Consider the following 25,186-nt stretch of genomic DNA (forward strand, 5'->3'; position numbering starts at 1 on the left):
ACAGCGGCTGTGACTGGCTGCCCCCTCCAGGAGGAGGGGCGCAGAGGTGAAGCCTGCGGCTCTATGCCAGCTGAGCCCCCTAGGCCTGGGGTGCCCAGCAGCATGGGATGGTAGGGGTTAAGCTGGGTGCTGGCTGAGGAGCCAGGTAGGTCCCCCTTTCCCCGCAAGGGGTCGCACGTGTCTGTCATGTGTAGGCAGTGGACAAGGCATTGGCAGATCTGTGGTCGAGCTTGAGGGTCCAGGAGGGGCAACCGGCATGACCAGCTCCCTGCCCCTCAGCCCACCTTGGGCCACAGGGATCCCAAGAAGCAGGATAGGGTGGTGAGAGGGCCCTGGGAGGAGTTGCCTCTTCTGGGGCAGGAGCATGAAATCACAGTCTTCAGGGACCTCTGAAATAATCTCATGCATTGTAGCAGGTGTCCAGAGAGGGAGAGTGACTTGCCCAGAACCACACAGCAGAATCCAAGTCAGAACCCAGAACGCCCAGCCCAGTGCTCTCTCTGCCACACCTTGCACCCTGCTTCCTCCTGGTAAGCTATGTGCACTGACACATCTCAATACCCTCTCCCATCTTGTTCCCCCTGAGTCCAGAGGGGTGCCTCGGGTGATGGGGGCTCAGGACAGAGGCAGGCCAGCATGGAGTCCTGCTTCAACTGTCTACTCCCTTCCCCAGCCCAGACCCCCAGCCTGGGGGGGTGGGGGTGATGCCAGCAGCTTCCCCGCTCCCTGGTCTGGATGGCTCCACCCTGCAGAGCAGCCCACACTGGTAGGCCAGGGGCAGAGCTGGGGAGATGGGGGCCAGCCCATAAGTTGGGCATGGCCTTGAGGGCAGAGGCTCCTTCTGCCTGGACTTGACATAGCGTCTTCACCTTGTGCTTCTGCGGCCTTGTCTGCGGGGCAAAGGGAGAGGGAGACACCATGAAGCAGGGAGAAGGGAGCCTGAGAGCCTCACCCTTAGGTTTTCGGGCTCGGGGTCCTTTCTATTCACTGGGACTTCCTAGACCCTTGCCTCCCCGAGAAATTCCCACTGAATCCTCTCAGCAGCTTATGGGCTGAGGCAACACCCCATTACACAGATAAGAAAACTGAGGCCCAGAGATGGGTCATGACCTGCCTGAGTCACCCGGCAACTGAGTAGCAGAGGACTGACCCCAGGTACAGTACTCTCCCCCAGAGGGGGCAAAGGGAAGCGGAAGGAGTCAGCCTAGCCCCCTACCCACGAACCACCTTCCTCCCGCCAAGCAAGGGTTGAGGGGCAGGGTCTAACCTGCTCAGTTTCTTCTTCAGAGATGGTGGCCCGACTAACAGTCCTGCACAGGCAGACAATGGTGATGGGGCAGGTGACACGACAGACGACAGTGTGGGGCAGGAGACACAGGCACACAGGTGTCACCAGCTGCACCCATCCTGGCCTGGGGCACACTTGGCCCAGCCCCACTCCTGTCCCGTTTATGCCTCTCCCCAACAGCTAGTGCCCTCCCGGAGGGCTTACACCCAGGGCAGCACCAGGCCATCTGCCCCCACCCTGCCAGCCCCCCGTGGCTGCACCTACCAGCTGGGGCATGTGCTGCTCAGAGGCTTCCAGCTGGATCTTGATCTCGGGACACACAGGGTCCCCTGACTTGCTGGCGTCTGGGTGGGGTGACCGTGAGGGGCCTGGGGAGGGGGGCAGGAGGGAGCCACCTCACTGGCCGCGGGGAGGCACCAGGGAAACGGGGGCATGGGTGGGCGGTCGACACCATGTTCCCCAACCCCATCAAGTCCCTCCCTCAGGGACCCCCACCCTTAACGCCCTCCCTTGTCCCTCCTGTCATCCTCCAAGACCCCCCCAGCAGCAACCAGTCCTCCAGCCCACCGTCCAGGCACACAGGCCATCAGGAGGAAGCAGGGCGTGTGGTGTGGCAGAGAGCACTGGGCGGAAGTGCTGGGCTGTGACTGGGTTCGTCTGTGTCTGCTGGTGTCAGGGATGTCAGGTCCTGGACCTGGGTCCCATCACACACCCACCACTTGGGGTGTGAGAACTGGTCTCAGACACTCTGTACCCAGCCCTGTCCCCTCCAACCCTTCTTGGTGGGAGAAGCTGCCCCTGGCCTGGTACCTGGTGAGCTGCCCCCACTGGTGGTGCTGACACTGTCCTCCAGCCATGTGCTATAGATGAAGGAGTCCCGCTTGTGGGGCGTCCCTGAGGATGAGACGCTCTCCTGGAGAGGCAGGAGGACAGAGGGAGGAAGGGAGGAGGGGGCGAGGAAGTTGGCTCACACCATGGCACTGGCTTGCCCCCGCCACGTTCCACGACCCCCTACCCTTGCCCCACCAAAAGGAGGCCAGGGCCCAGAACTGATCCAGGGAGACCACAGAAGGGAGGGTGGCCTGGAGGCACAGACTACAAGCATGCACCAGTCACTTCCATACATTCATTCATTCAGCAACATTCACTGATGTTCTCCGTGGCTTGGACCAGGAAAATGGGCATGGCCTCTGCCCTTGGGGAGCTCAAGGTCTAGGAGCGGAGACAGCAGAGAGGAGAACTAATCATTCTAAAATCTAAGCCCCAAGAAGCAGGGCCTTGGTCTGCATTGTTCCCTGCCACACCTGCAGCACCTGGAACAGGTAAAGGTTTGCTGACTGAAGAATGACCAACGGGTGTTAAGGATAATGGCTGGGGGTCTGTGAAACTACAGGAGATTCCTAACCTATTCTGGGACTAGGAAATCAGGGAGGGCTTTCAGGAGGAGGTGATGTGAGGCTGAGTCAAGACAGGTGAATAGAAGTCACCCAGGCAAAGGGGGAAGGAGGAGGCAGAATTCCAGACAGAGTCTCATGCAGAGTCCTGGAAAGAAGAATGGGCCTGGTATGTCTGGGAGACTGCAACGGAGTGCAGAGTGGCTGAAGCAGTAAGAGATGAGGCTGGGGAGGGAGGACTCAAGGGTCCAGATGGTCAATGGTCTTAGAGATTTGGCTTTCTGTGAAGGGTACTGGGGAGCCATGGCAGGTTTCAGAAGAGGGGAGAGTCAGTGTCATTCTCTTGGGCTAGGTCCCCAGATCACATTTCAGCCACATGCTTCTACCCAGAGCATCTCCAGGGATAAGAACCCCAACCACTGTGCAGCCACCCCCAGGACCTCTTACCAGGCCTGTGTCATCCCCGTCCACACCCTCCGTCTCCTCCACCACGCTGGCAAAGCTGCTGGCACTGGACGAGGAGCGGGAGAAGTCCTTCAGCACTTCTGTCCTCTGGGCCACTGTCTCCGCTCTGCCACAGACAGTGCCCCATCAACCAGCGTCACCCTGGGCATGGCCTGGGCCACGCCCTCACCTCCACCCTCCCAGCCCAGAGAGTCTAGCCCGCAGCCAGCCAAATGCCTTTGTGCCCCCATTATGGGTCTCTGGACCACTAAGCCTCCCGGACTCCCACTGCAGCCTCCCCCGCCACTGTCCTTCCTAATACCTGTACCTGAGCATGTCCCTCCTTGCTCAGAACCCTATCCTGGCTCCCTAGTGCCCCAGATAAAGTCCAATCACCTTGGCTTAGTTTCAACAACTAGTGCGTGATTGACTCTGTGCTAGACACTATCTAAGCACTTTCATGTGAATTATTTCATTACTATCATTACACCCAACTTATAGATGAGGAGACACCAAGGCACAGAGAGGGTAAGCATGTGGCCCAAAGTCACCCAGCCCAGGCAGAAAGAACAGAGGTGTGGGTCAGGCCTTCCAACCGCAGAGTGCACTCTCTTAACTCCCCCATAATTCTGTTTCATGCTCAGGGCCTCTGGGTCTCCTGCCTGGAGTCTCAGTCCTTCCTTCGAATCCCCCAAAACAAATTTATCTTTGAAACCTCAGCCCAGGGCCCCCTACTCCAGGAGGCCCTCCCTGATTCCTCCTCCCAAGGTAGGAATGACCTCTCTCCTCTGGGTCCTGCATGCCTTGTCCGTCCCCGTCCCTGGTCCCTAATAACCCTTTCCTGCCTCCATGTTCACTAGCCTGACTCTTCAGGCCATACCAAGTCCCCTGACACTTTTGGCCTCTGGCACGGGGCCTGGCACAGGGCCTGGCACCAAAAGGCTCAGCCAACACGTGCCGGAGGACAAAATGGAGAGTGGGTGAATGTCTGAGGGGTGGCCTCCTAGGCCAGTCCATGTCACCAGAGCTCACCAAGGCCATACCATGCTCCTGGGCCTGTTAGCTCTACCTTCCAAATACATCCCCAGCCCCCACGCTTCTCCCTTCCTCCATAGCCACCATCTGGTCTAGCACCATCACCTGGTCTCCCTGTCCCTGTCCCTGTGCCATCTCTTCACACCTCGACCACAGTCAGCTTGTAAAAGCCTCACTTCCTCAGTCACTATCTTCCAGAGGCTCCTGGTCTCCCACAACATTCTCACATGGCCTCCAAAGTCGTGCCCACCTCTCTAGCCTCGCTCCCACCACCACTCTGCACGTGCCTGCCTGGCCCAGCCCCTCACTCCCTGGGCTTCAACTGTACTACCCGTCTTTCCCCTCCCTCAAGCAGCCGAGCTCTTTCCTGCCTCAGGGCCTCTGCACTGGCTGTGCTTTTTACCTGAAATCCTCTCCCCTCTGCTATGCCAGCCTCAGCATGGTGACTCCTCCTTCAGGTCCCCCGTTCAAATGTCAACCCTTCGGGGACGTCTTCCCTGCGTATGCATCTAAAACACTACCCCCCCGCCCCCGTCCTTCTCCACCACATCCCTGTTTTATTCACCTCCTGTCATCTCTGTCTACAAATAGCTTATTGGTTATGTTTACACTAGACCAACAGCTCCATCATGTGGGGGCCGTGTACGCCAGCTCGCCACCGTGTTCCAGGGTTTGGCATGGGGTAAGGCATGCATGGAACACTCAGTGACTTGGGGAGGACCCATGAGAGCACCCAGGCCTTGGTGACGCCCCAGTGTGGTGACAGTCTGGTGTGGTGGTGTCAGTGTCCCCAGAGCCTGGAGTCCAGGCTGGGGATGGAGGGGATGAGCCCATCACAGCCAAGCCCCCAGCATGGCATGTCCTGAGCCCCAACCTGTTCTTGGTCGTGGGCATCTCCGGGGAGCTCTGTGTGGATGAGTTCTCTGACTTGGGCTCCTGTGAGACGTGCCCGCTGTCTGGGGTCTTCTGACCAGCCGGGGGGCTCTCCCTGCAGGGCACACGAGGGCAGCGGGGGGATTCAGCACCAGGTCTCGCACCAGGGGTAGAAGGAGGCCCTGGTGGTGGGTGGAGGTCATGGGAACCTCAAGCCTTGTACCAGAGGGGCCCTGGCTCAGAGTTCCCCAGAGCCATCCTGGTGGACGCCTGAGCTGGCCTGGCCAGAGAGGGGCAGGCACTGCTGGGGCATATGTGTGACAGGGCACCTCCCAACTCCACCCCACTAAGGCAGGGGCTATGGCTGTCCCCTGTTACGGACAAGAAGCCTGGAACTCTGAGATGGGAAGGAACCTGGCCCGGGACACCCAGCTAGGATTTGAATTCAGATTAAAGAATTCTGAGTTCTGGTGACAATGAGGACAGTGCCAGCTCCACTCCCAGCACCTTCTCAGTGTGCCACCACCACGCTAAGAGCTTCAGGTGCGTCACACTAAATCTTCACAGCAGCCTCGCAATGTTGGTCCTGTTCTTATTCCCATTTTTCAGATTTAGACACTGAGGCTCAGACAGGTACAGTGACTTGCCCAAGGTCACACAGCCCAGTTGCATGTCACACCCACGTACTAGCCTCTGCTTTCCAGGGGCTGCCCCACTACTAATACGAGCTTGCTGCCCTGTGCCTGCCCATATACATTCACCCCCATGTTCCTGCCAGTACTGCCCTGATACCAAGACAGCAGCCCTGGTATTACCCCCACTCACTGGGACAGTGGAGTGGGTGCTGACCCCAGACAGACCAGGTCTCAGATTCCAGCTCCACCCCTCACTGGCTGTGTGGCCCGGGCAAGCGCCTCCACCCCTCTGACCTATGACTTCTCCACCCACAAGGCGTGGGCGCCACCAGTGAGCCAGTAGGACTGCAGGAAGGTAACAACGTTTCCGGGTATGTGACGTGCTGGCCCTGGTGCTGGACACACTGCAGGGACGAGGCTGCACAGCTGTGACCGATGGGGGACACAGAGGGCCAGGGCACTCCCTACTGCCTGCTCCCCTCTGTCACTGAGTGGGGGTCAGGAGAGGGGCAGTGGGGGGACAGGGAGGGGGCCCGAGGGGACACAGGACCTGCCCCCCACCCACCTTTTCTCCTGCACCTCCTGGATGTTCTCGATGCCGATGGCACTGCTGCGGCGTGAGCCAAATGGGCCTGATTTCTTTCTCGTGGGGCTCTTCCCAGGGACGATCAATGACTGTGGGGAGAGGCCCAACTCAGTGCCCACCTGCTCTGGAAGTCCCCGTGCCCCCCACATGCTACCCTGGAGCCCCACTGCCCCAGGATCTGAAGAGAGGCAATGAGCAAGAAAGAGCGAGAGAAAATGTCCATCTCCAGAGACAGCCCTCCCAGTTTACAGACAGGGAGACGGGCCCAGCAGGGGCAAGCTCACACAGTGGGGCTGGCCTGGGATCTCGGCCCAAGAGGAGAAGGGCAGAGCCCTAAGGGGATTGGGGCAGCCACTGTGGGGCTGAGAGGAGAGGAAGCCAAGTCCTCTCCCCACCTACCAGGTCTCGGTGGGGCCTGCAGCCAATAGGTGCATGGTGAGAGAGCGGGCATAGCAAAACCCAAGCCCCTACCCCAGCAGCCAAAAGATAACCTCCCCATTGCCCCACACACTGGAGTGGGGTGCCCCAGGCACCAGCGTCAGGAAGGTGGGCCCTAGGGAGGCACAGAGGGGCAGGAGTCCCCAGGACAGTTTATGGTCACGAAGTGCGGGGCAGTCAGGGCAGAGGGAAAGATGGTGCTCCATGCAGAACTGGCAATATTGGGGGACGTGCGGCTGGGCACAGGGTCTTTGGGTACCAAATCCCAGCAGGCACCGGGCTAGGGTCCCAGGGGACAGGGTAGGGTCAGAGGCCTCTGGTGGGGGCACTGGTGCTGGCACTGGTATCCGGCCCCAAAGCAGGCCCTGAGTGCCATCAGAGCTGCCGGCACTCCATCCTGCACACCCTTGGGCCTGTCCCAGGGGTCAGGGGGGCAACGTCCCCAATATGGCCTCCGTCCTGAGAGTGAGCAGAGAGCAGCGCGTGCAGGCAGCCTCCAGAGCTGGTGGCCCCGCGGACGACAACCTCTTCCACGGTTCCTATGCCTATGGCACTGCCCCGGCGTCCGAATCTACTCGCGCTTTTCCCAGGAATAAGCAATGACTGGCAAGTAGCAGAGGACAGGGGCAGAGAGAGAGACAGACAGACATCAAGAGTCAGAGAGAGAGAGATGGCAGGAGGGAGAGACATGGAGAGGTGAAACGGGAAGGACGACGGAAAGACAGACGGACAGGGAAAAACAAAGAAGAGAGGCAGGGTAAGGGAAGGGAAGAGAAAAGTGTGGTGCAGAAACAAAAAACGGAGAAAACAGAAAGAGGGATGGGAAGGGAGAGAGAGTCAGAAAGACAGAGATGGAGACAGGGCACGTGACAGTGCAGTACAGAGACAGGGAGGAGAAGACAGAGACGGGCACAGGAACAGACACAGGCAGAGAATGGAAGAAAGGGGGAGGAAAAAAGAGAACAGTGGAAAGGGGAGGGAGGAGCAAATGGAGATACAAGAGGAAAGAAGAAATACAAAGGCGGGAGAGGGTAGGGAGACATCAGGGAGAGACAAGGAAGGAGAAACAAAGAACAAGAAGAGAGTGGAAGAAGAAGGAAGCAACATGAAGAGAGCGGAGAGTTGTGCAAAGACAAAAACAGAAATGGGTCTGGTTACTGCCATGGTGGGTGTTGCTGGCCTGGCCCTGTCCCTGGGGCCCCTCTTCGGCCACCCACAGGAGGCTAGGCCCATTCAGAATGGGGGGGGTTAGTAAATCTCAGTAGGGGGGTTGGCCTGTTCCTCTGATGGCAGTGGGCTTGGTGACACTGCTGGACAGCAGAGAACCCACCTTTCTCCCCTGGCCAGGCCAGACCACAGGGCAGGGGCTGGGGGGTGCCTCCCTGCCACGGGGCACAGCCTCACAGCACTGAGCACAGGGCCTGGCTTGCAGTAGACAGTCAATAAATGAGGGAGGGAGGGAGGGAGGGAGGGAGGGAGGGAGGGAGGGAGGAAGGGAGGAAGGGAGGAAGGGAGGAAGGGAGGAAGGGAGGGATGGAGGGATGGATGGGGATTGGGAAGCAAAGCAACAGGTGCAGTGCCCTGGGTGGCCACCGGGTGGCGGAAAGCAGATACGCCTGCAAGTGAAGCCTTGTTTAGCATTCTATGCCCCCAGCATTCCCTTAGGTGTTAGCAACAGAATCCCAGTCTGGCAGACAGTGAGTAATCACACAGTAGGTGCTCATTCAGGAGATGCTCACACAGAAGCCCAGTTCCTGACACAAATAGGTAGTCACACAGCCACAGAGGCCCTGGTGCACAGTAGGTGCTCGCACAGCAGCCTAGGGCCGGGCACACAGGTGCTCACTAAGTAGATGCTCACAGAGCAGCTCACTTCCTGACACCTAGGAGGTATTCAGCAAGGTCCAGGGCTTAGCACACATTATGTACTCAGTCAGTAGCCCATTTCCTGACATACAGTAAGTTCTCACACAGCAGCCCAGGGCTGGGCACACAGTAGGTGTTCACAGAGTTGACGCCCACACAGTGGCCCAGGACTGACACACAGTAGGTGCTCACAGAAGGTCAGGGCCAGGTCCATAATAGATGCTCACAAAGCACAAGTTCACACAGCAGCCCAGGACCAGACACACAGTAGTTGCTCACAGTGAAGCCATCCACACGGCAGTCCAGGACCTGACACACAGTAGGTGCTCAGTGTAGCCGTCCACACGGCAGCCCAGGATCAGACACAGGGTAGGTGCTCACAGTGTAGCTGTCCACACAGCAACCCAGGGCCAGACACACAGTAGGTGCTCACAATGAAGCCTTCCACACAGCAGCCCAGGACCTGACACGCAGTAGGCATTCACGGAAGTTCAGGGCCAGGCCCATAATAGATGCTCGTAGAATACATGTCCACACAGCAGCTCAGGTTCTGACACACAATGGGTGTTCACAGTGTAGCCATCCACACAGCAACCCAGTAACTGACACACAGTAGGCATTCACAGAAGCTCAGGGCCAGGCCCATAATAGATGCTCATAGCATACATGTCCATACGGGAGCCCAGGACCTGACACACAGCAGGTGTTCACAGTGTAGCCATCCACACAGCAAGCCAGGAACTGACACACGGTAGGTACTCACAGAAGCTTGGGGCCAGACCCACAATACATGCCCACAGAGTAGATGTCCATAGAGCAACCCGGGTCATGACACACAGTAGGTAACCACACAGCATCCCAGAACCAGGCACACTGCAACCAGGTCCTGACACACAGTGGGTGCCCACAGACTGACACACAGTAGGTGCTCCCAGAAACTCAAGGCTGACAATAGGTCCCCCTACAGCAGCCCAATTCCCAGCACACAACAGACAGTAGGTGCTCAGTAAGAAATGTGATATAGAGGCTACCCCAAGCTGACCCCAAGAAAGTCCACACCCAAATGAGGGGCTCAGAGGAGGGGAGGGTGGAGGTGCTGGGGAGGGGGCCACAGGCTCTCAGCTTCCCAGTGTCCCAGTCTAGGAACTCAATCCCATGGAGAGCAGTGGCTAGACTGAGTCCAGAGCCCAGGACAGGCACATGGACAGCAGGGTAATGGACATGGGGCCAGCCTAAGGAGGAAAGGGAGAACCAAGGGTCCCGGAGGGAGGAGCAGGAGGGGGACACTCACTATTCCAGCTGCCTTGGCCAGGTCGGGATTGTTGGGCGCAAAGCTCCCACTGTGGCTAGTAGACACAGTGTTAGGCTTCTTGTTGCTTAGCCCCATGGCATCCATTGATTGGCTGCGGCTTCGGATGACCCGCTGTGGGAGTGGGGAGGGGACACAGGGGTCATAAGACACCACCACCTCAGGGAAACCCAGAGCCCTGGCAGCACCAGAAGCCAGGCATCTGGTCCCTTCATTAACTCCTCCCCAAGCCAGGGTCCCACCTTATACTCTACTCCCAGCCCAAGCGCTACCCCAGAAACAGACCACTCCCTCAGGCCGTTGTTGGTAGGTGCCCTCAACTGGTTCCAACTATAGTGACCCTATATCCAACAGAACAAAACATTGCCCAGTCCTGTACCATCCTCACTATGTTTGAGCCCACTGTTGCAGCCACTGTGTCAATCCATCTCATGTTTGCTGACCCTCTACCAAGCATGATGTCCTTCTCCACGGACTGGTAGCCCAGTGCCACTCTGGGTGACCCCAGGAAGTCCCTTGCTCTCATAAGGCCTCAGTTTCCCTATCCGTCACACAGGAGGCAGGTCCACATGGTGCCTATGGGTAGTTTGGCTCTGCTAGCAATGAACAGGGGTGACCTTGGGCAAGCCACTTCACCTCTCTGAGTCCCGGTCTCCTCCCCATGTGGCTATCATAAGGACTGAAGAACAGACTGGGTCATGACCATAATGTGCACAGAGAACCTTCCAGAAAACTCAGTTTTCTTCCTTCCTAGATCTAAGAGCTTTCTTCTTTCCTTCTTTCATTCCCTCCCTCCCTTCCTTTTTCCAGTGAATCTTTACTGACACAAGGCCGTATATATTTGCTCTCTCACTTAATCTACCCATCAGCCCTACAAAGGGGTTAACTATTATTATGCCCACTTTACACATGATGAAACTGAGGCAGAGGCAAGCTCGGAACCCAGATGCCAAATCCCATGCCCTTAACTGTGGGCTCTGCTGCCTCTTAGAAATTCTTTGACCTAATATAGGTGCACCATCCAGCACCTGCCAGATGTGGGACCACCAGACCCTCTCTCAAAAAAAGGTACCCAGATCCATGTTCCCTGTCTCCAGCGGGCAGAGGCAAGGCCCTTCCTAAGCTACCTTCTGTTCACCTCAGCTCCGGAGCAGGCCTGGGCAACTTGGCTAGTTCTCTTATGCAAACCCATGTCTCTAGCTCTGTGGCATGCCTTGGGGTGAAGGTGAGGCCTCAGGCTGGCCGGGCCAGGTACCTGGAGGATGGGCAGTCCCCCATCTGTAGGTGGAGAAGAGGGTGGCAAAGAGGGGTGCTGCTTACACCCTAAGGACCTGCAGCTTGGGTGAGTCCCAAGGGGCAGGAGAACTCCTTCCACCTCTGCCTCGCACTCTGAACAGTAAATAGGTGCTGAGGCAGGCAGGGCATTTTGCTTTCTAACTTAGTCTAACTGCCTTACAAATAATAACTCAGTAACAGTTGTATGAAATAAGTCTCTACTACCCCACTTAACAGATGAAGAAACTGAGGCTCGAAGAACAGCCAGCTCGTAAGTGGTAGCACTGGGATTTGAACCCAGGGAGTCTGTGCCCTTAACACTAAGCTAAACCAGAGACAGCTAGGGTGGGTCACACAGGCCTAAGTTCACACAGGCCAAGTGCCTCTTCAGTGGCCACTGAGTTCATACTCAGGGACCTCTGTTTCTGTCCCTCCGTCAGAAGAGAGGCCTCCTCCCCCCTTCTCTGCATGCTGACCTGGCAGCCACCACCCTTGGCACTTCAGCACAACTCCCCGGCAGACTCCACCCCCAAGTCTAGGTCCTGCCTCCAAAACATTAACTCCTCCCCAGGCCAGAGCCCCACCTTACACTCTACTCTGCTGGAAGTTCTACCCAGAACCAGACCACACCCCCAAGCCTGTTGTTGTTTGGTGCTGCAAGTCACTTCCGACTAATAGGGACCCTATGTCCAACAGAAAGAAACACTGCCCAGTCCTGTGCTATCTTCACAATTGTTCATATGTTTGAGCCCATTGTTACAACCACTGTGTCAGTCCATCTCTTTTTCACTGATCCTCTACTTCACCAAGCATGATGTCCTTCTCCAGGAACTGGTACCCTAAATCCTTGGGTCCCCTTGAGCCCCACCCTTATCCAGACTCCACCCTCTAGCCACACCCCCACACCTCACCTATCAGCCCTGTCCCAGCTCCGTCCTAAACCATGCCCCTCCCCCCTCACTGGCAGACCCAGGGACCTCACCTTGAAAGACTCGAAGAAGCCACCGCCCCCGCCGCCATTCTCCATCTTGTCCTCGTCCCCGCCCAGGCCCATCATAGACTGGCTGTGGGTATGCAGCTCCTCATGGAGCGTCTCCAGGAGAGCAGCCCGTGTCCGCTCCTATGGGCCAGGTGCAGTGGTGAGGATACCCCAGGGATCAGTCCTGGTCCCATGGCTCCAATTCCAGAAGTAAGTGCCGAGTCGGAAAGAGTCTGGACTGGGGACCCTCCCAGCTCAAGCAGTCCCCAGGGCTCCTTATGGGCCCTCAAGATCTGGCTTCACCCCCCGCTCCGTTCCTGTCACCCCCCCCTTCATCAGCCTGCCACTTCGGAGGCCCCCTCCTACACACTCTTATAACTAGTTGCCCTGTTGATTCTGACTCACGGTGACCCCGTGTGTGTCAAAGCAGAACTACACTCCATGGGGTTTCCAATGGCTGATTTTTTGGACGTAGATCACCAGGTCTTTCTTCTGAGGCACCTCTAGGTAGACTCGGACTTCCAACTTTTCCATTAGCAGCCAAGTGCATCAACCATTCGCACCACCCAGGACTCCACCCATGCCCTGTTGTTGTCGGTTGCTGCTGAGTCAATTCTGTAGCCACCCCATGTGTACAGACTAGAGTTGTTCCATGGATTTTTCAATCCCAACTCATTCCTAAATCCTTCCTCCCTGACTGTTGCAAGGCCCTCACCCCTGCGCATCTATAGTCTCAACAAGCCTTTTCCCTCCCCAGGGCAGGACTGAGATTCTGAGTTAGAAAGGAGTTGCGGGGGATCAGCCCCAGCAGGAGACCCACACCCTCACCTCCAGTTTGGCAAACTTCTCTGCCTTGTAGCAGGCATATTCAGCATTGATCAGCTTTGTCAGCAAAAATTCCTGGAACTCAGGCCCCTGGGAGCCCCCAGTGCAGGAGAGAAAAGAAGAGAAAGGGGAGTCAGTTGAGACCAGAAACAAGGGGCTAAACCCCCAGGAAGCAGGGGCCAGAGCTCCTAAGCCACCCCTGCTGAGGTCTGGGGCTGCCCTCACTTCATTCACTGAAGGGTGTCACCTAGGGCTCAGCTCCACAGCCCAGGTATCTGAGGGCCCTGTGCCTTCGTGCCCACCCACCCCCTCAGGAGGGCAAACCCCTCAGATGCTAAGGTCTGGGCTGGGGTCTCCTATTCCTCCATCTGGGGCAGCGGGTGTGCTCTGCATGGGGCTGGAGCCAGGGCTTAAAGTGTGGCTCCAGAGGGGAGTCATGCGCTTTGTAACCACAAAGTCTGCTACGGAAATGTAACTGGTGTAGTTGCTTGTTGTATGACCCTGTAAAAGCCAGGCCCCAGTTGCAAGTCAGGGGAGTCCAGCTGCCCCAGCACACGGTGGGGCTTCAGGACCTCATCCAGCAGAATATGCACCCCTCCCTGCCCATGACTGGGGATGGGGTTTCTGCTCACCTTCCTGAACACAGCAGGGTCCGGGAGAGGGGGCCCAAAGAAGGGCACATCATCCCGGGCGGTGACAGAGACCTGGAAAGAGGGCAGCTGACCCTGTGGAGCCTGGGGCCTGCTCTGCCCCAGCACCTCTGCCCCACTGCCCCATACCAGCCAACTAAAACCAAACCAAACCCACTGCCATGGAGTTAGTTCCGACTCATGGAGACCCCATGTGTTACACAGTAGAGCTGCTCCATAGGGTTTTCTTGGCTGTCATCTTTACAGAAGCAGGTCACCAGGCCTTTCTTCCAAGGAACCACTTGGTAGGTTTGAACCACTAATCTTTTGGTTAGTAGCCCAGCACAAACCATTTACACCACCTAAAAAACCCAGCCCCAGTATACCGCCTAGGGACCCCTAAATTACACCCCCTCCCGCCCCATGCTGGGCATGGGGCCTACCCTTCAGAGGCAGGGCTCCATAACTGCTGATTGGGTCAATGAACCACATGATTTCAGCTCCTTGACCCTTTGCCCTGAACCTGACTGATGGGAAGGGGAGGAGGGCAACAGGAGTAACTGGGGATAGTGAAGGTGGGAAGGCCGAAGGAGGCAGAGGAAGGTGATTCTGGGCCACGGGGCGGAGGGGAGTAACAGGCCTCCTCGAGGGGGTGGCCTTTGGGAAGGCAGAGAGGGAATAATGGAAATCCTCCCTCATCAAAGCAGGAAGCAAGCTCAGAGCCCCCCAAATGAACCCCCTATATGCAAGAGAGGCCTTGCAGCAGTGAGGGCAGAGCTGCTGATGCCCTAGGTCTGAGTCTGAGGCCCTGGGGGCTCCAAGACCACCCACCTTGTAGAAGGGGCCATCAGGGGCCCCGCCCTCAGCCTGCACCACCACATAGGCATGCAGGAAGTTGGACGCAATCATGTCGGGCACGAAGGGCGTGTTCTCATCCTGGAAGACCACGGCCACGATGTCGTTCCCGATGTGCCGCTTCCGCTGCAACTGAGCACAGGGTCGTGGCCGTCACGTCCTGCCAAGAGGGGCCCTCTGGGGCTGGGTACAGGGTGCTGGCAGGGGTGTGGAGGACTTGGGGCAGGCAAGGGGCACATCCAAGACTTGCTTCCCCCCAAAAAATTTGATGAAAAACTTGTCTTAAACTTATTTTAGTTTTCTTGGCATCCGAGGCCAAGTAGAAAGTGACTTACTCAAGGTTCTAGAGTGAGCTAAGAGACTCAGACCCAGGTCTCCTGGTCCCTAGACCCTACTCTTCAGTCCTTCTTTCTAAGTTCCCCCAAGATGGCCTCACTGAATAAACAAGTTCTACTTGGCATGTACTTGTGTTCCTCAGACAAGCAGGGTCTTATCAGAAGAAAATAAAAAGACACTAAAAGAATAAACATTTCCATTTTTTTCACGTTACACTTTTATCCCCTGGGGCAGGTGGGGCTAACCTGGACAGCCCTGCAGGAAGCCCAGGAAAATGGGGCAAATATCTGAGTCCAGTTCCCTGAATTTGCCCTATACTTTCTCACCTCTGGGCCTCCTACTTCCACGCCTCCTATCTCTACCAAGTCGAAGTGCCCTCATGGGACACCACAATGCCCTTCACTCCCTGTAATAACACTAGCCCACATTTATTGAGCACTTACTATGAACCAGGCACGGTTCTAGACACCCTATGTACATCCCCTCATTTATGCTTACCTACGAGGTAGGTGCCATTATTCCCATTTCACAGACTTGGGAACTGAGGCTTTTTATAGCATTGTAGCAGCCTCTCTCCCCTCCCCAAGTGGACCGAGAGCCTCTGATGGTGAGGATGGTGGAGGGGGTAGATCATATCCATCTCTATCCCAAGGCCCAGCACTGAGCCTGGTGTGATGGACACTGGATGGACAGGTAGACGGGTAGACAGGTGGGAAGCAGGTGGGTAGGTGCCCAGGCTACCTGCTGGGCGTCCCCTTCTGTGTAGGGCAGCTTGGTGGACACGTGAAACATGATCTCCTTGTTGCGGAAGTTGCAGTACACAGACTCGGTCCCCGTCTGCCCGTGGGTCACGTCCAGGCCTCCTCGGAACCTGCCCCCAGGGCCCCCAGGCCACGGCTCAGTCTCTAGCCCCAGCCAGGCCTCCATGGGGCCAGGACAAGGGCTCCCTCCCTGCCCAGGGAAATGGGTCAAATTATGGTCTGTTTCTGCCACCCTAACGCTCACCCCTTAAAGTCCTGCAGTTTGATCTTCTGGCCAAGAAACTCCAGGAACTCCACGAAGGCTGGGCTTTCCTCATTGGTGCTGAAGAGTTCTTCCTCGGAGGTCTGGGGGCCACAAAGAGGGGTCAAGGTCATCGGGCTGGGGCTCCTGAGCAGTCCTGCCCCCCACCCCTGCTGGCACCCAGAAAAGGCTGAAGGGAGGACTCTGGGCAAGCCCCTGAGCCCCTGGGCAGTGAAACCCCTTGGCAGGCGTTCTCCCCTAGCAAAGGTGTGAGGTCCCAGATACAGGGTAAGACAGGTGGGCGAGCAGAGAGGGGGAGGTGGAGCACACCTGCCCAAGCTTCTGGTAAATGACTCCAAACTTGAAGTTATTGCTGATCACATGCTCATCAAAGGTGACAATGAGGCGGGAAGCCTGGGTGGAGAGGACAAGGGGAAGTGGGACAGAGAGATGGCTTTTTTTCAAGTTGCCACATATTGAGCTCTTTCTATGCGCCAAGCACTGTGCCAGGCCCTCTATGTGCCTCACAGCAAGCCCATGAGGAAGACACTCCTGCTGTCCCTGTTTTACAGACGGAGGAACCAAGGTTCAGAGAGCTGGAATAACTTGCCAGTTTCCAAGTGGAAGAGTTGGGACTCGAATCCAGGTCTACTGGGTTCCAAAGCTTAAGCTCATTGCTCTGGAGTTTACCCAGGAGCCTCCTACCTGCCACGGCTGAGCCCGCCCCCATGCCACTCTGTAACACCCAGCTTGCTCCTTGGCTCCTCCGTAAACCCACTGCATCCTAGAACAGCCAAGTCCCACCATCTTGATTGGGCCTTGAGCAATTCCCTGTTTCCTCTTCTGTAACCAAGAGGCAGAACTTGATTTCTGAGGCCCCTTCCCTTAGGAGACCTTTCCTGGACCACACCACCCGTCAGGGATCTCACCCTGCTCTAGAACTCAGTCAAAGCCACAAAAGCCACACGTCTTTCAAGGCCCACCTCTTCCAGGAAGCCCTTCGGGCTCAATGAAGACAGAAGCCCCTGCCCCTTTTCCCATAGCACCTCAAAACCAGCACCCAGCATCAGAAATGGAAGTGTAGCCGCTGTCTGCTCTGGGGTCAGAGGGCAAGACCAGAAGAGAAGAGATCCTTCCCAAGGGAGGCCTGGAGTCCCCATGTCTCAGGAGCACAAGCCAAAGGTGGCAGGGCTTCAAAGCAGCGTTGGGAGTTGCCAGCTATAAGTAATGCCTGGTACCATGGCCATGAGACAGGCAGCTGAAGTTTTAATGCAGGCCCTCCTTATCTGCTGTGCATCCTTGTGTAAGGCACAGAACCTTTCTGGGCCCCTGGTTCCTCTTTTGCAAACTGTGGATTTTTGCAGGGTTATTGTGAGGATTAAATGAGAGCATTTAGCAAAATTGACCAGTACCCAGCCGGTGCTCAGTAAGTGCTTAGTCCCCCAGTTCCCCATGCCTTCTTAGGGAGCGGGGTCCAGATCCACCCATACCTTAGGGTAGAGCACAGGGTAGAACCGGTCCACATTCACATCTTCACACACCAGCTGCAGAAGGAGATAAGGGGGGCTGAGTTGGGGGAGGGGAGGAGGCGTGGGGCCCCTGGGCCTCACTGACACAGGTCTAGGGGAGGACAGCAGCAGAAAGGCCAAAGGAGGGACCACGCTGGGGACAACAAAGGCTGAAGCAGGACTCAGGAGCTCACTGCTGCTCACAACGAGGTGCAGAGAGCTGGGGTCCCCTGGTACCTGAGAATGCTCTAGAGAGTGCCCAAAACAGGCATACAGGGAACAGGAACCCGTGAGAAGACGTAGCATAGTGGGAACATGGGAGAAAAAGACCACACAGACAGGGCTACTGCTCCCAGGGCTAGGACCTGGAGCTAAAGATGAGGCCGCTAAAGCAAAGCCACAGCTCAGCTGTGTGCCCACCTAGGGTGTCCAGAGGGCGCTGAGCATGTGGGGGTCTTGACATGGGTGGTGGGTGGTGGCAGAGGCCTCACCTTTGCCATCTGGACCACGTTGGGGAACTCAGTGAGGCAGGAGATGGGGATGACGTCATGATATGTCCGGCACTTGGTCCTGGGAGGAAGGAGAAGGAGAGTGAGGAGCTTCGCAGTGGGGAAGGGAGACTGGGCCCCTCTGCACGAAATCCAGAGGGGCAGACCACAGGGAGGGCCAGAGGGGATGACAGGGCCTGGGCTTGGCATGCGGCCAGGAAAATCCCTGCCACTGTCTGGGCCTCGATGGCTCTCACATTATAAGACCTCAGCCCTTCAAGCTGTCTTAGGATCCCTCCTCCCGCCCTTACCTGAGCAGCAGCCTCAGGTGCTCTTGGTCGCCGATGACATCATACTTGAGCGAGAAGACCAGGTGGCCCAGGGCCGTGTCCAAGGAGTAGTAATTGAAATGCTCCTGTGTGGCAGGTGGGGGCGGGGCAGTGAGTGAGGCAGAGCCTGAGGCCTCCAGGAAACCAGACCAGAAAAGACAAGCCCCTCCCAGGTGGGGGTCCTTCACCAGGTAGCAGGCATCACGGCTTATAGCATGGACTCTGCAGGAGACAGACCTGCATTCAAACCCCAGCTCTGCACCTTGCCAGTGGCCTAAGAAGCTCACTTCACCTCTCTGTGCCTTGGTTTCCGAGTCTGTAAGGTGAGAGTGAGGCCACCTGCCTTGCAGGATGGTGACAGAGGCTCAAGAGGCAAAGTGCCCAGCACAGTGTAGGTGTTCAGTGAACATTTGTAGTAACCTTGGCTCTCAAGGTCCTCACCAAAGTCAAGGACCATATTTGTACCTGCTGGGCCCCTCTGCACAAAGACCAGAGGGGCCAGACCACAGGGAGGACTGGAGGGGATGACAGGGCCTGGGCCTGGCTATGCAACCAGGCAAATCCCTGTCCCTCTCTGGGCCTCAACAGGGAGAGTGGTTATCCTTCTGCCTCATCCTTCTCAGGGCAGAGCACACAGTAGGTGCTCAGTAAAGTTATGCTAACTGACTGACTGCTGAACCTCTTATTCAGAGGGCCTTGAAGTCAGGGCCCATGAGAAACAGGAAGTGAAACAGCTCATAAACATACTGGGCGGCTGACCCAGCAGGTTCTCACCCTCCCACCTCACCTGGAACAGCAGCCACAGGGCTGGGAACAAATACCCCAGAGGGCACAAGGGGTGGCTGCAGCAGGGATGGCACCCCCAGAGGAGCCCAGAGCTGGCCCCTCCAGGAGGGGAAGTCCCAAAGCCAAGGGCTGTGGGTGTCAGGAGATGCCACCCCAGCCTGGCCCTGGGCTCCCCTGCCCAGCCCCAGCCCTGGGAGCGGAGCCGGATCCCCAGCCACGCCCGCCCCAGGAATCATCCTAGAAGTCAGTCCTGTTTAAACATGAACCCCTGTGCTCAGAGGGCAGGAAGAGAGAGAGGTGGAGGGCCAGGGGATGTGCCCCACAAACCTGTAGTTCAGGGATAGAAATTCTGAGTAGACTTGGGGCACAGAGTCCCCCTAGCCCTGGCTGGGCACAGAGTGGCAGAGACCCTCAGATGCTTGCCACCAGCCACAGAGAGAGAGGGGCAGGCACTGGGCAAGGGGAGCTGCACCAAAGCCCTGACCCCACCAATGACTTGGGGTTGGGATTTTCCCTGGACCCTCCAACCCAGACCCAGAGGAACCCAAAGGACACAGTGGGAGGATGGGCTCAGGGTCCCGGGAAGTCAGGGCCCAAAGTCACCCTGACCTTCTCCCTCTGCCAGAACAGGGCCTGATGCCGGAGCACCTGGCTGCTTCCCTAGTCATTCCACCTGGAGTCAGGAAATGGCCCTGCCTCCCTGCCAGCCCCTAGGGTGGGCAGCCTCCACTCTAGAACTCCCTCCCCTCTGTAATGATAGCCTGTTTCTGGTTACCACACCTCTTCCAGGAAGTTGTCCCTGATCACAGAAGGCCAAGCCAATCCCATTCAACAAAATACACAAGCTCCTCCCATGTGCTAGATACTGGGGGCACAGACCAGGCCCTGCCCTGAAAATGGGGCATCCAAACCCCGCAACCTGTGCCTCTTCAAATCATTCTGTGCTCAAGGCCCAGCAGCTCCATTCCGTCACTCACCACTCCTTCAGCAAACTTTTCTGAGGACCACTACCTGCTGAGCCCATGCCTTCCCCCTGGATGCTACCACATCCCAGGTCCAGACCCAACTGAGAGCCTCTGGACAGCAGACACCTGGATGTCTCTCTTTCCATCCAAATGACTCAGAGTTGGAATTCCATGCCCTGTTCTGGGTTTAGAGTCCCTGGGTGATGCAAACGGTTAGTGCGCTTGACTGCTAACGGAAAGGTTGGCAGTTCAAGTCCACTCAGAGGTCAGCACCTGTCCAATAATTCCCAGCTCAGTAATTATGTGACCTTGGCCAAGTCACTTCACCTCTCTGAGCTTCACTTTCTTCTTCCATAAAAACATAATAATAATCCTGATCTCACAAGGTAATTGTGAAGATTCAGTAATAACAGCTAACATTTATTGACTGTTACATGCCAGGCATGGCTGGCTCTATATGTTTTACACGTGCTTTTATTCCCCATTTTTGCAGATGAGGAAACAGGCTCAGGAAAATTAAATAACTCACCCAAGGTCACAGCATCAAGAAATGGAAGAGCCAAGATTTGCACCTAGGCCTTGGGACTCCAGAACCCAAGTGACGCTTCTCTGCTTTGTTGTACACTGACACACAGACAGCACCTGGCCTGGGGCCTGGCACGTACAGGATTCCAGCATATGCCCGCCCCTCCGGCCCCCACGACTGTGTACCATAACCTCACCCAGTAACTCTCCCCTGGACACCCTGGTGCAGCACCCTGATGAACTGTCACTGGGCAGGGTCCTTGCCCTGGGGCTGGTGGTAGGGTAGGGCTGCACGATCCGGGTCAAGCCACATCAACTGTGTCTTCCCAGCCTCCACCACAAGCTGCCCCAGGGCAGACCCTGGACCTTTTTCTGTTGGTTATCATATATACACCTGGCCCAGAACAGGGCCAGACACACAGCTGGTGCTCATATTTGTTAACCCTGACTGAATGCTTACTGTGTACCAAACACCATTCTAAACACCTCCTAAGCATCATCTCATTCGAGCCTCACAGCAACTTCAAGAGGTGAGCACCATTACCATCTCCCTTTCTATAGGTGAGGAAAAAGGGGCACAGAGAGGTAAAGGGACGGACTTGATCAATGTCCCATGTAGTAGGTGGCAGAGCCAGGATTCAAACCCCGGTGGGGTCCCTGCTGTTAACCACAATGCCAGACTACTCCTGTCTTTTGCAGTACTGTTTGCTGAATGAGCAAATGAACCCCCTATACATGCTCCCCGAGAATCCGGGCTCTGGGACTGTCACTCAGGCCCAGCCAATGGGTTCTGCTCCCTCCCAGGCCCACCCCCTTCCCAGCCCAGGCCCCAGCACCAGCAGGCCACTGACCTTGCCCAGAAAGTGCTTCCGGTAGATGCGGGCTGTGGGGTTGCACTCAAGCTTGACCTTGGCGGTGGGTGATGGCAGCGGCTCTGTCTCCGGGATGCTGGTCATTTCATGGTTGGTGCCTTCAATCCAGTAGCCCCCGAACTGAGGCAGCAGGATGAGGGGGAAGGGCCCTTCTCGCCCCAGGACCTGAAGGGGGAACCTGGCTGAGAGCTGCCCCACACTGTGCCCCACCCTGGACCCCAGTACCACCCCCCAGATCTGAAGCTACTTTTGCCATAACTAAGGGGTATTGAAGGAGACCTAGTGGTGCAATGGTTAAACACTTGGCTGCTAACAGACCCACCCAGTAGCTTCTCGGGAAAAAGAACTGGCAATCTGATCCTGTAAAGATTACTGCCTACGAAATTCTATGGAGCAGTTCTACTCTGTCACATGGGGCCACTATGAGTAGAAATCGACTCGATGGTAACTAACAACAACACCAAGGGGTACCAAGGACAGTTGGGAGCCTATGTGAGCCCCCAGGGTTCGTATCTACCCCCAGGGTATCTGTTCCAGCCCTCTTCCTCCCATTGCAGGCACAGACCCAGACAGCACCAAGCCCAGTGTCCCTGGCTGGAAGGATGAGAAGGGGGTGAATGGAGCAGGACCTCGGCCTGAGGAGGCAGAAATGTTTAGCTCTGAAGTCTTGGGCCTGTAAACTGAGTCCCCACCCGCACAGCAAGGCCCGTTGACAGGCTCCTGAGCAGGAGGACCCAGGTGTCCTGGGACTCAGAGTGAGGGTGGGCTTGGGGGTCCAGCTGGTTACCTCATGGACACTCGGGTAGGGAATGTAGTCCTCCTCCGTCTGCAAAACACAAGCAGGGTAGAGTTCAGCTGGGGCGGGTCCTCACCCCTCACATCTTCCGGTCTCCCTAGAATGACTCCATTCTCAGCTAGCCACACGGGCTGGGTGTGTGGATGGCGCTGTGTCTTCATCTCCCTAATTTGCTGATGGGGCAGAGGCTTCCTCTGGGGTGACCCCGCAAGGCAGAGGCCGAGCAGGCTTAGGTCACTGAGGCCTGGCATCTTCTGGATCTTTCTGCCTCCTGGGAAGAAACTTCTGGACCAGTGGTTCTTACTGCATCAGTCAAGCCTAAGGGGCTTGTTAAAACACAGATCACTGGGCCCACCCCTAGAGTTTCTGATACAGCAGGTCTGGGGTAGGGCCTAAGAATTTGCATTTCTAACAAACTCCCAGATGACGCTGATGCTGCTGGTCTGGGGACCACACTTGGAGAACCACCGCCCTGGACAAAGCATCAGGTCCATGAACCCCCTTTAGCCATCACCCTTGTAGCCCTGGCCCCACTCCCCAGGGCCAGCTCCCAGCCTTCCAGGGCCACTCCAGGTACCAGGAACTAAATGCCTATCTGGAGAGGCTGCGCAGCTCCCCCCAGAAAATTCTGAGTCGTAAACAAGAGCCTTCCCTCCTGCCCTTCAGTGCTCAGCCTCCCGTCAGTCTCTGCACAGGTGTCCGGCGGGCAGCGCCACCACCCTCCCCAGGTCCCCACCCTCCACCCCAGGCAGAAGCCACATGGAGCTGTAACTCAAAGGCATTCTAGGTCTGGGATTGTGTCTTCCTGCAACTGCTGACCGTCATTGTTTTTAGGGAAAACGTTTTGCAGCGGGCTGCCTTCTGAGAGGTGGAGGTCTCGACTTCAGGGCAGGAGGTCTGGAAAGCGGGGGTGTGGGGTGGGGGGGTGAGTTTATGGAGTTGAATTTATGGAGTTGAATTGGAGGCTCCAGCCTTAGGACAAGGGAGTGTCTCAGTGTCTCAGATCTCCCCAAGGATCACCCTCACGGCCCCAGACCTGACACATAGAAGTGACTACTTCATGAAAGGGGAGGCTGGGTTCTCCCGGCTACTGTCTCTATAGGTGCTGTGGCACCACTTCCCAGACCCCACACTGCTACCCCAGAGTGGGGGGCAGGGAATGGGGGGTGTAAAGGGGGAGGAGAAGTCTGATTCCCTTCCCCATCCCCGCCCAGGTACCCACACTCTTCAGAGGGTGGTTCACAGGGGTGGGCAGGGGGGCTATGGTGCAGACCTACTTTGAGGGGTGGCGGGAAGGAGCATCGTTGTTCATCCATCCTGCTTCCCTGCAAAAAGAAGGCAACATACCCTGTCACCCCCCCATGCCTGCTGCTGAGCGCTGCCTCCCCATGGATGGGTTGCACCCTTTTGCGTGTGGAAGGGGAAGTCCCGGCAGAGACCCGCGGGTGTGGGGTGCTCCCCAGGGCGGGGTGTTAGCCCTCTTTGTGTGGCTGGCTGTCCTGGTGGTGCCCTAGGCCATGGAGGCTGCCAGAGCGGGTGGGGGCTGAGCTCTGCACCGGCCGGAATGCACATGCCGCTGGGAGTGGGGGCGGGGGCGCTGTATGTGGCCTGTGTGTGAGCCTGGGGTGGGGGGGGCAGTGCACTGCCTCTCCACAGATGTGTGTGGTTAAGAGAAAAAGGTGGAGACAGAAAGACTAGGAAAGGCAGAGAAGAGGAGGAGGGAGGAGAACAGCAGGGGGTTTGAGGGTTAGCTGACATCAGGCAAAGCTCCTGAGGTTTGTTCCAGTCACCCTCACTCCTGCCACCCCCTGCCCACCTTACAGCACATTCACTTGCAAAACTCAGACAAGGGCCTCTAAGACCAGGACCGGGGATGGAGGGTGGGCAGGGGTCAAAGGAGAGGCTGCACCCCAGGATGCTGGGCTGCCTCAGGCTGACAAAGCCCCGCCAGGCCTGCTCCCTCCCCTATTCCAAATGGGGGTCCCGCAGAGCCTGCAGTGCTTTAGTAAGGTGGGGGTAGGCATCTGGACAAGTTCAAGAATGGATACTCTCAATCTTCCCGGTGCGTACTGTGTGTGTTGGGGTGGGGAGTCTGAGGAGTTGACTTCAGCATGCTGGGGATCTACTCAGGGATGGGAGCTGGGGAGGCAAGGCTGGGCCCCTGGGTCAGACAGGGAGCTGAGCTGGACCAGCCTTATCTTCTACCCTGTCCCCCAGACAGAGAACTTTGGACAATATGTTGCTACCACCTGCTCCTGGCCAGTCCGCAGAGAGATATAGGGCTGAAGACGCAGCAAGCCCCCCGCCCCGCCCCAACCCAGCAGGCTCTGTGGTTCCCCAGAACAGGTTACAGAGCCAACCTCACCTGCATCTTTTCAATCATCTCAAACAGATCTGTGTTCTGCAACAGAGATGGGGGAGCGAGGTCAGTCCTGGGGGTGGCCCAGCTGGCCCCACTCAGCCCCCAAGAGTCTTTACCCACCCCAGCCCTCCTGCCTCCCTCACTCTAACTAACCACCATGGCACCTGTTTCTGAGGTAGCTAGAGGGGGTCATCTTGGGAGGGGGATCTATGCATCGGACCCACAGAGTTTGACCAATTGCCAAGTGAAGTTACCCAGTGTCCTGGGCCTACTATCACACCCGGATCTGCTCTGTCACCTTCCTTGAGGGAGGAGGCCAACTGCCTCCAACACCGATGATTGTGACCCTCGGATCAAGAGCCAGGGTTGGATGAGAGGCAAATCTCCCCCAAAACAATGAAGGCTGGCAGCGCCAGGGTGGGCACATGTACCCCTCAGAAGAGCTAGGAACCTAGCCCCAGGTCCCTGCCCCAGAGTCCAATCTCCCAGGCTCTCCAGGGGGTGTGTGGGTTCCACCATCCCGCCACAGGATTCCCTCAGGGCTTCTGAAGAGGGCAGGTCCCGATGAAGCTGGGCCATGGGTCCCTTCTTAGACAGCAACTTCTCAAGCAGTGGGGGCTGGGTAGCTCTTTGGGAGAGAGGATGTCAAAATGCCCCACTGGCCCAATACCTGCGTGTGAGCCCACATGCACCCTCTCAGGCTCCAGCCAGCCTCTCCTGAGGCCAGCCAGGGCACACACAGGGTTAATCGGACGTCGGCCAGCTGTGCTTGGCAGCATCAGACTC

General features: G+C 57.1%; 1 protein-coding gene across 7 annotated transcripts in view; it reads right to left on the reverse strand.

The window, feature by feature from the left end:
- Positions 1-833: 833 nt before the first annotated feature.
- The window catches only part of RAP1GAP (RAP1 GTPase activating protein), a 71,818-nt gene continuing 47,465 nt past the window's right edge, over positions 834-25,186 (reverse strand). For 2 of the 7 annotated variants that reach the window (XM_049878187.1, XM_049878184.1), the window contains 23 exons: positions 24,404-24,439; positions 23,316-23,363; positions 22,030-22,068; positions 21,222-21,407; positions 18,077-18,180; positions 17,769-17,847; positions 17,260-17,313; positions 16,100-16,183; positions 15,773-15,873; positions 15,509-15,638; positions 14,408-14,563; positions 13,580-13,651; positions 12,951-13,037; positions 12,126-12,263; positions 9,851-9,982; positions 7,219-7,296; positions 6,235-6,344; positions 5,036-5,149; positions 3,130-3,253; positions 2,099-2,201; positions 1,553-1,656; positions 1,268-1,310; positions 834-890 (listed from right to left, as the gene is read on the reverse strand). In XM_049878187.1, coding sequence (XP_049734144.1) covers positions 1,302-1,310; positions 1,553-1,656; positions 2,099-2,201; positions 3,130-3,253; positions 5,036-5,149; positions 6,235-6,344; positions 7,219-7,296; positions 9,851-9,982; positions 12,126-12,263; positions 12,951-13,037; positions 13,580-13,651; positions 14,408-14,563; positions 15,509-15,638; positions 15,773-15,873; positions 16,100-16,183; positions 17,260-17,313; positions 17,769-17,847; positions 18,077-18,180; positions 21,222-21,407; positions 22,030-22,068; positions 23,316-23,363; positions 24,404-24,421 — 2,070 coding nt within the window. In that variant the 5' untranslated portion in view covers positions 24,422-24,439 and the 3' untranslated portion in view covers positions 834-890; positions 1,268-1,301. Of the gene's footprint in view, positions 891-1,267; positions 1,311-1,552; positions 1,688-2,098; positions 2,202-3,129; positions 3,254-5,035; positions 5,150-6,234; positions 6,345-7,218; positions 7,297-9,850; positions 9,983-12,125; positions 12,264-12,950; positions 13,038-13,579; positions 13,652-14,407; positions 14,564-15,508; positions 15,639-15,772; positions 15,874-16,099; positions 16,184-17,259; positions 17,314-17,768; positions 17,848-18,076; positions 18,181-21,221; positions 21,408-22,029; positions 22,069-23,315; positions 23,364-24,403; positions 24,440-25,186 lie in introns of all 7 variants that reach the window. The other 5 variants (XM_049878188.1, XM_049878186.1, XR_007516552.1 and 2 more) reach the window with 3 other exon arrangements.

This window comes from Elephas maximus, chromosome 3 (genome assembly GCF_024166365.1).
Source record: "Elephas maximus indicus isolate mEleMax1 chromosome 3, mEleMax1 primary haplotype, whole genome shotgun sequence".
NCBI classification, from domain to species: Eukaryota; Metazoa; Chordata; class Mammalia; order Proboscidea; family Elephantidae; genus Elephas; species Elephas maximus.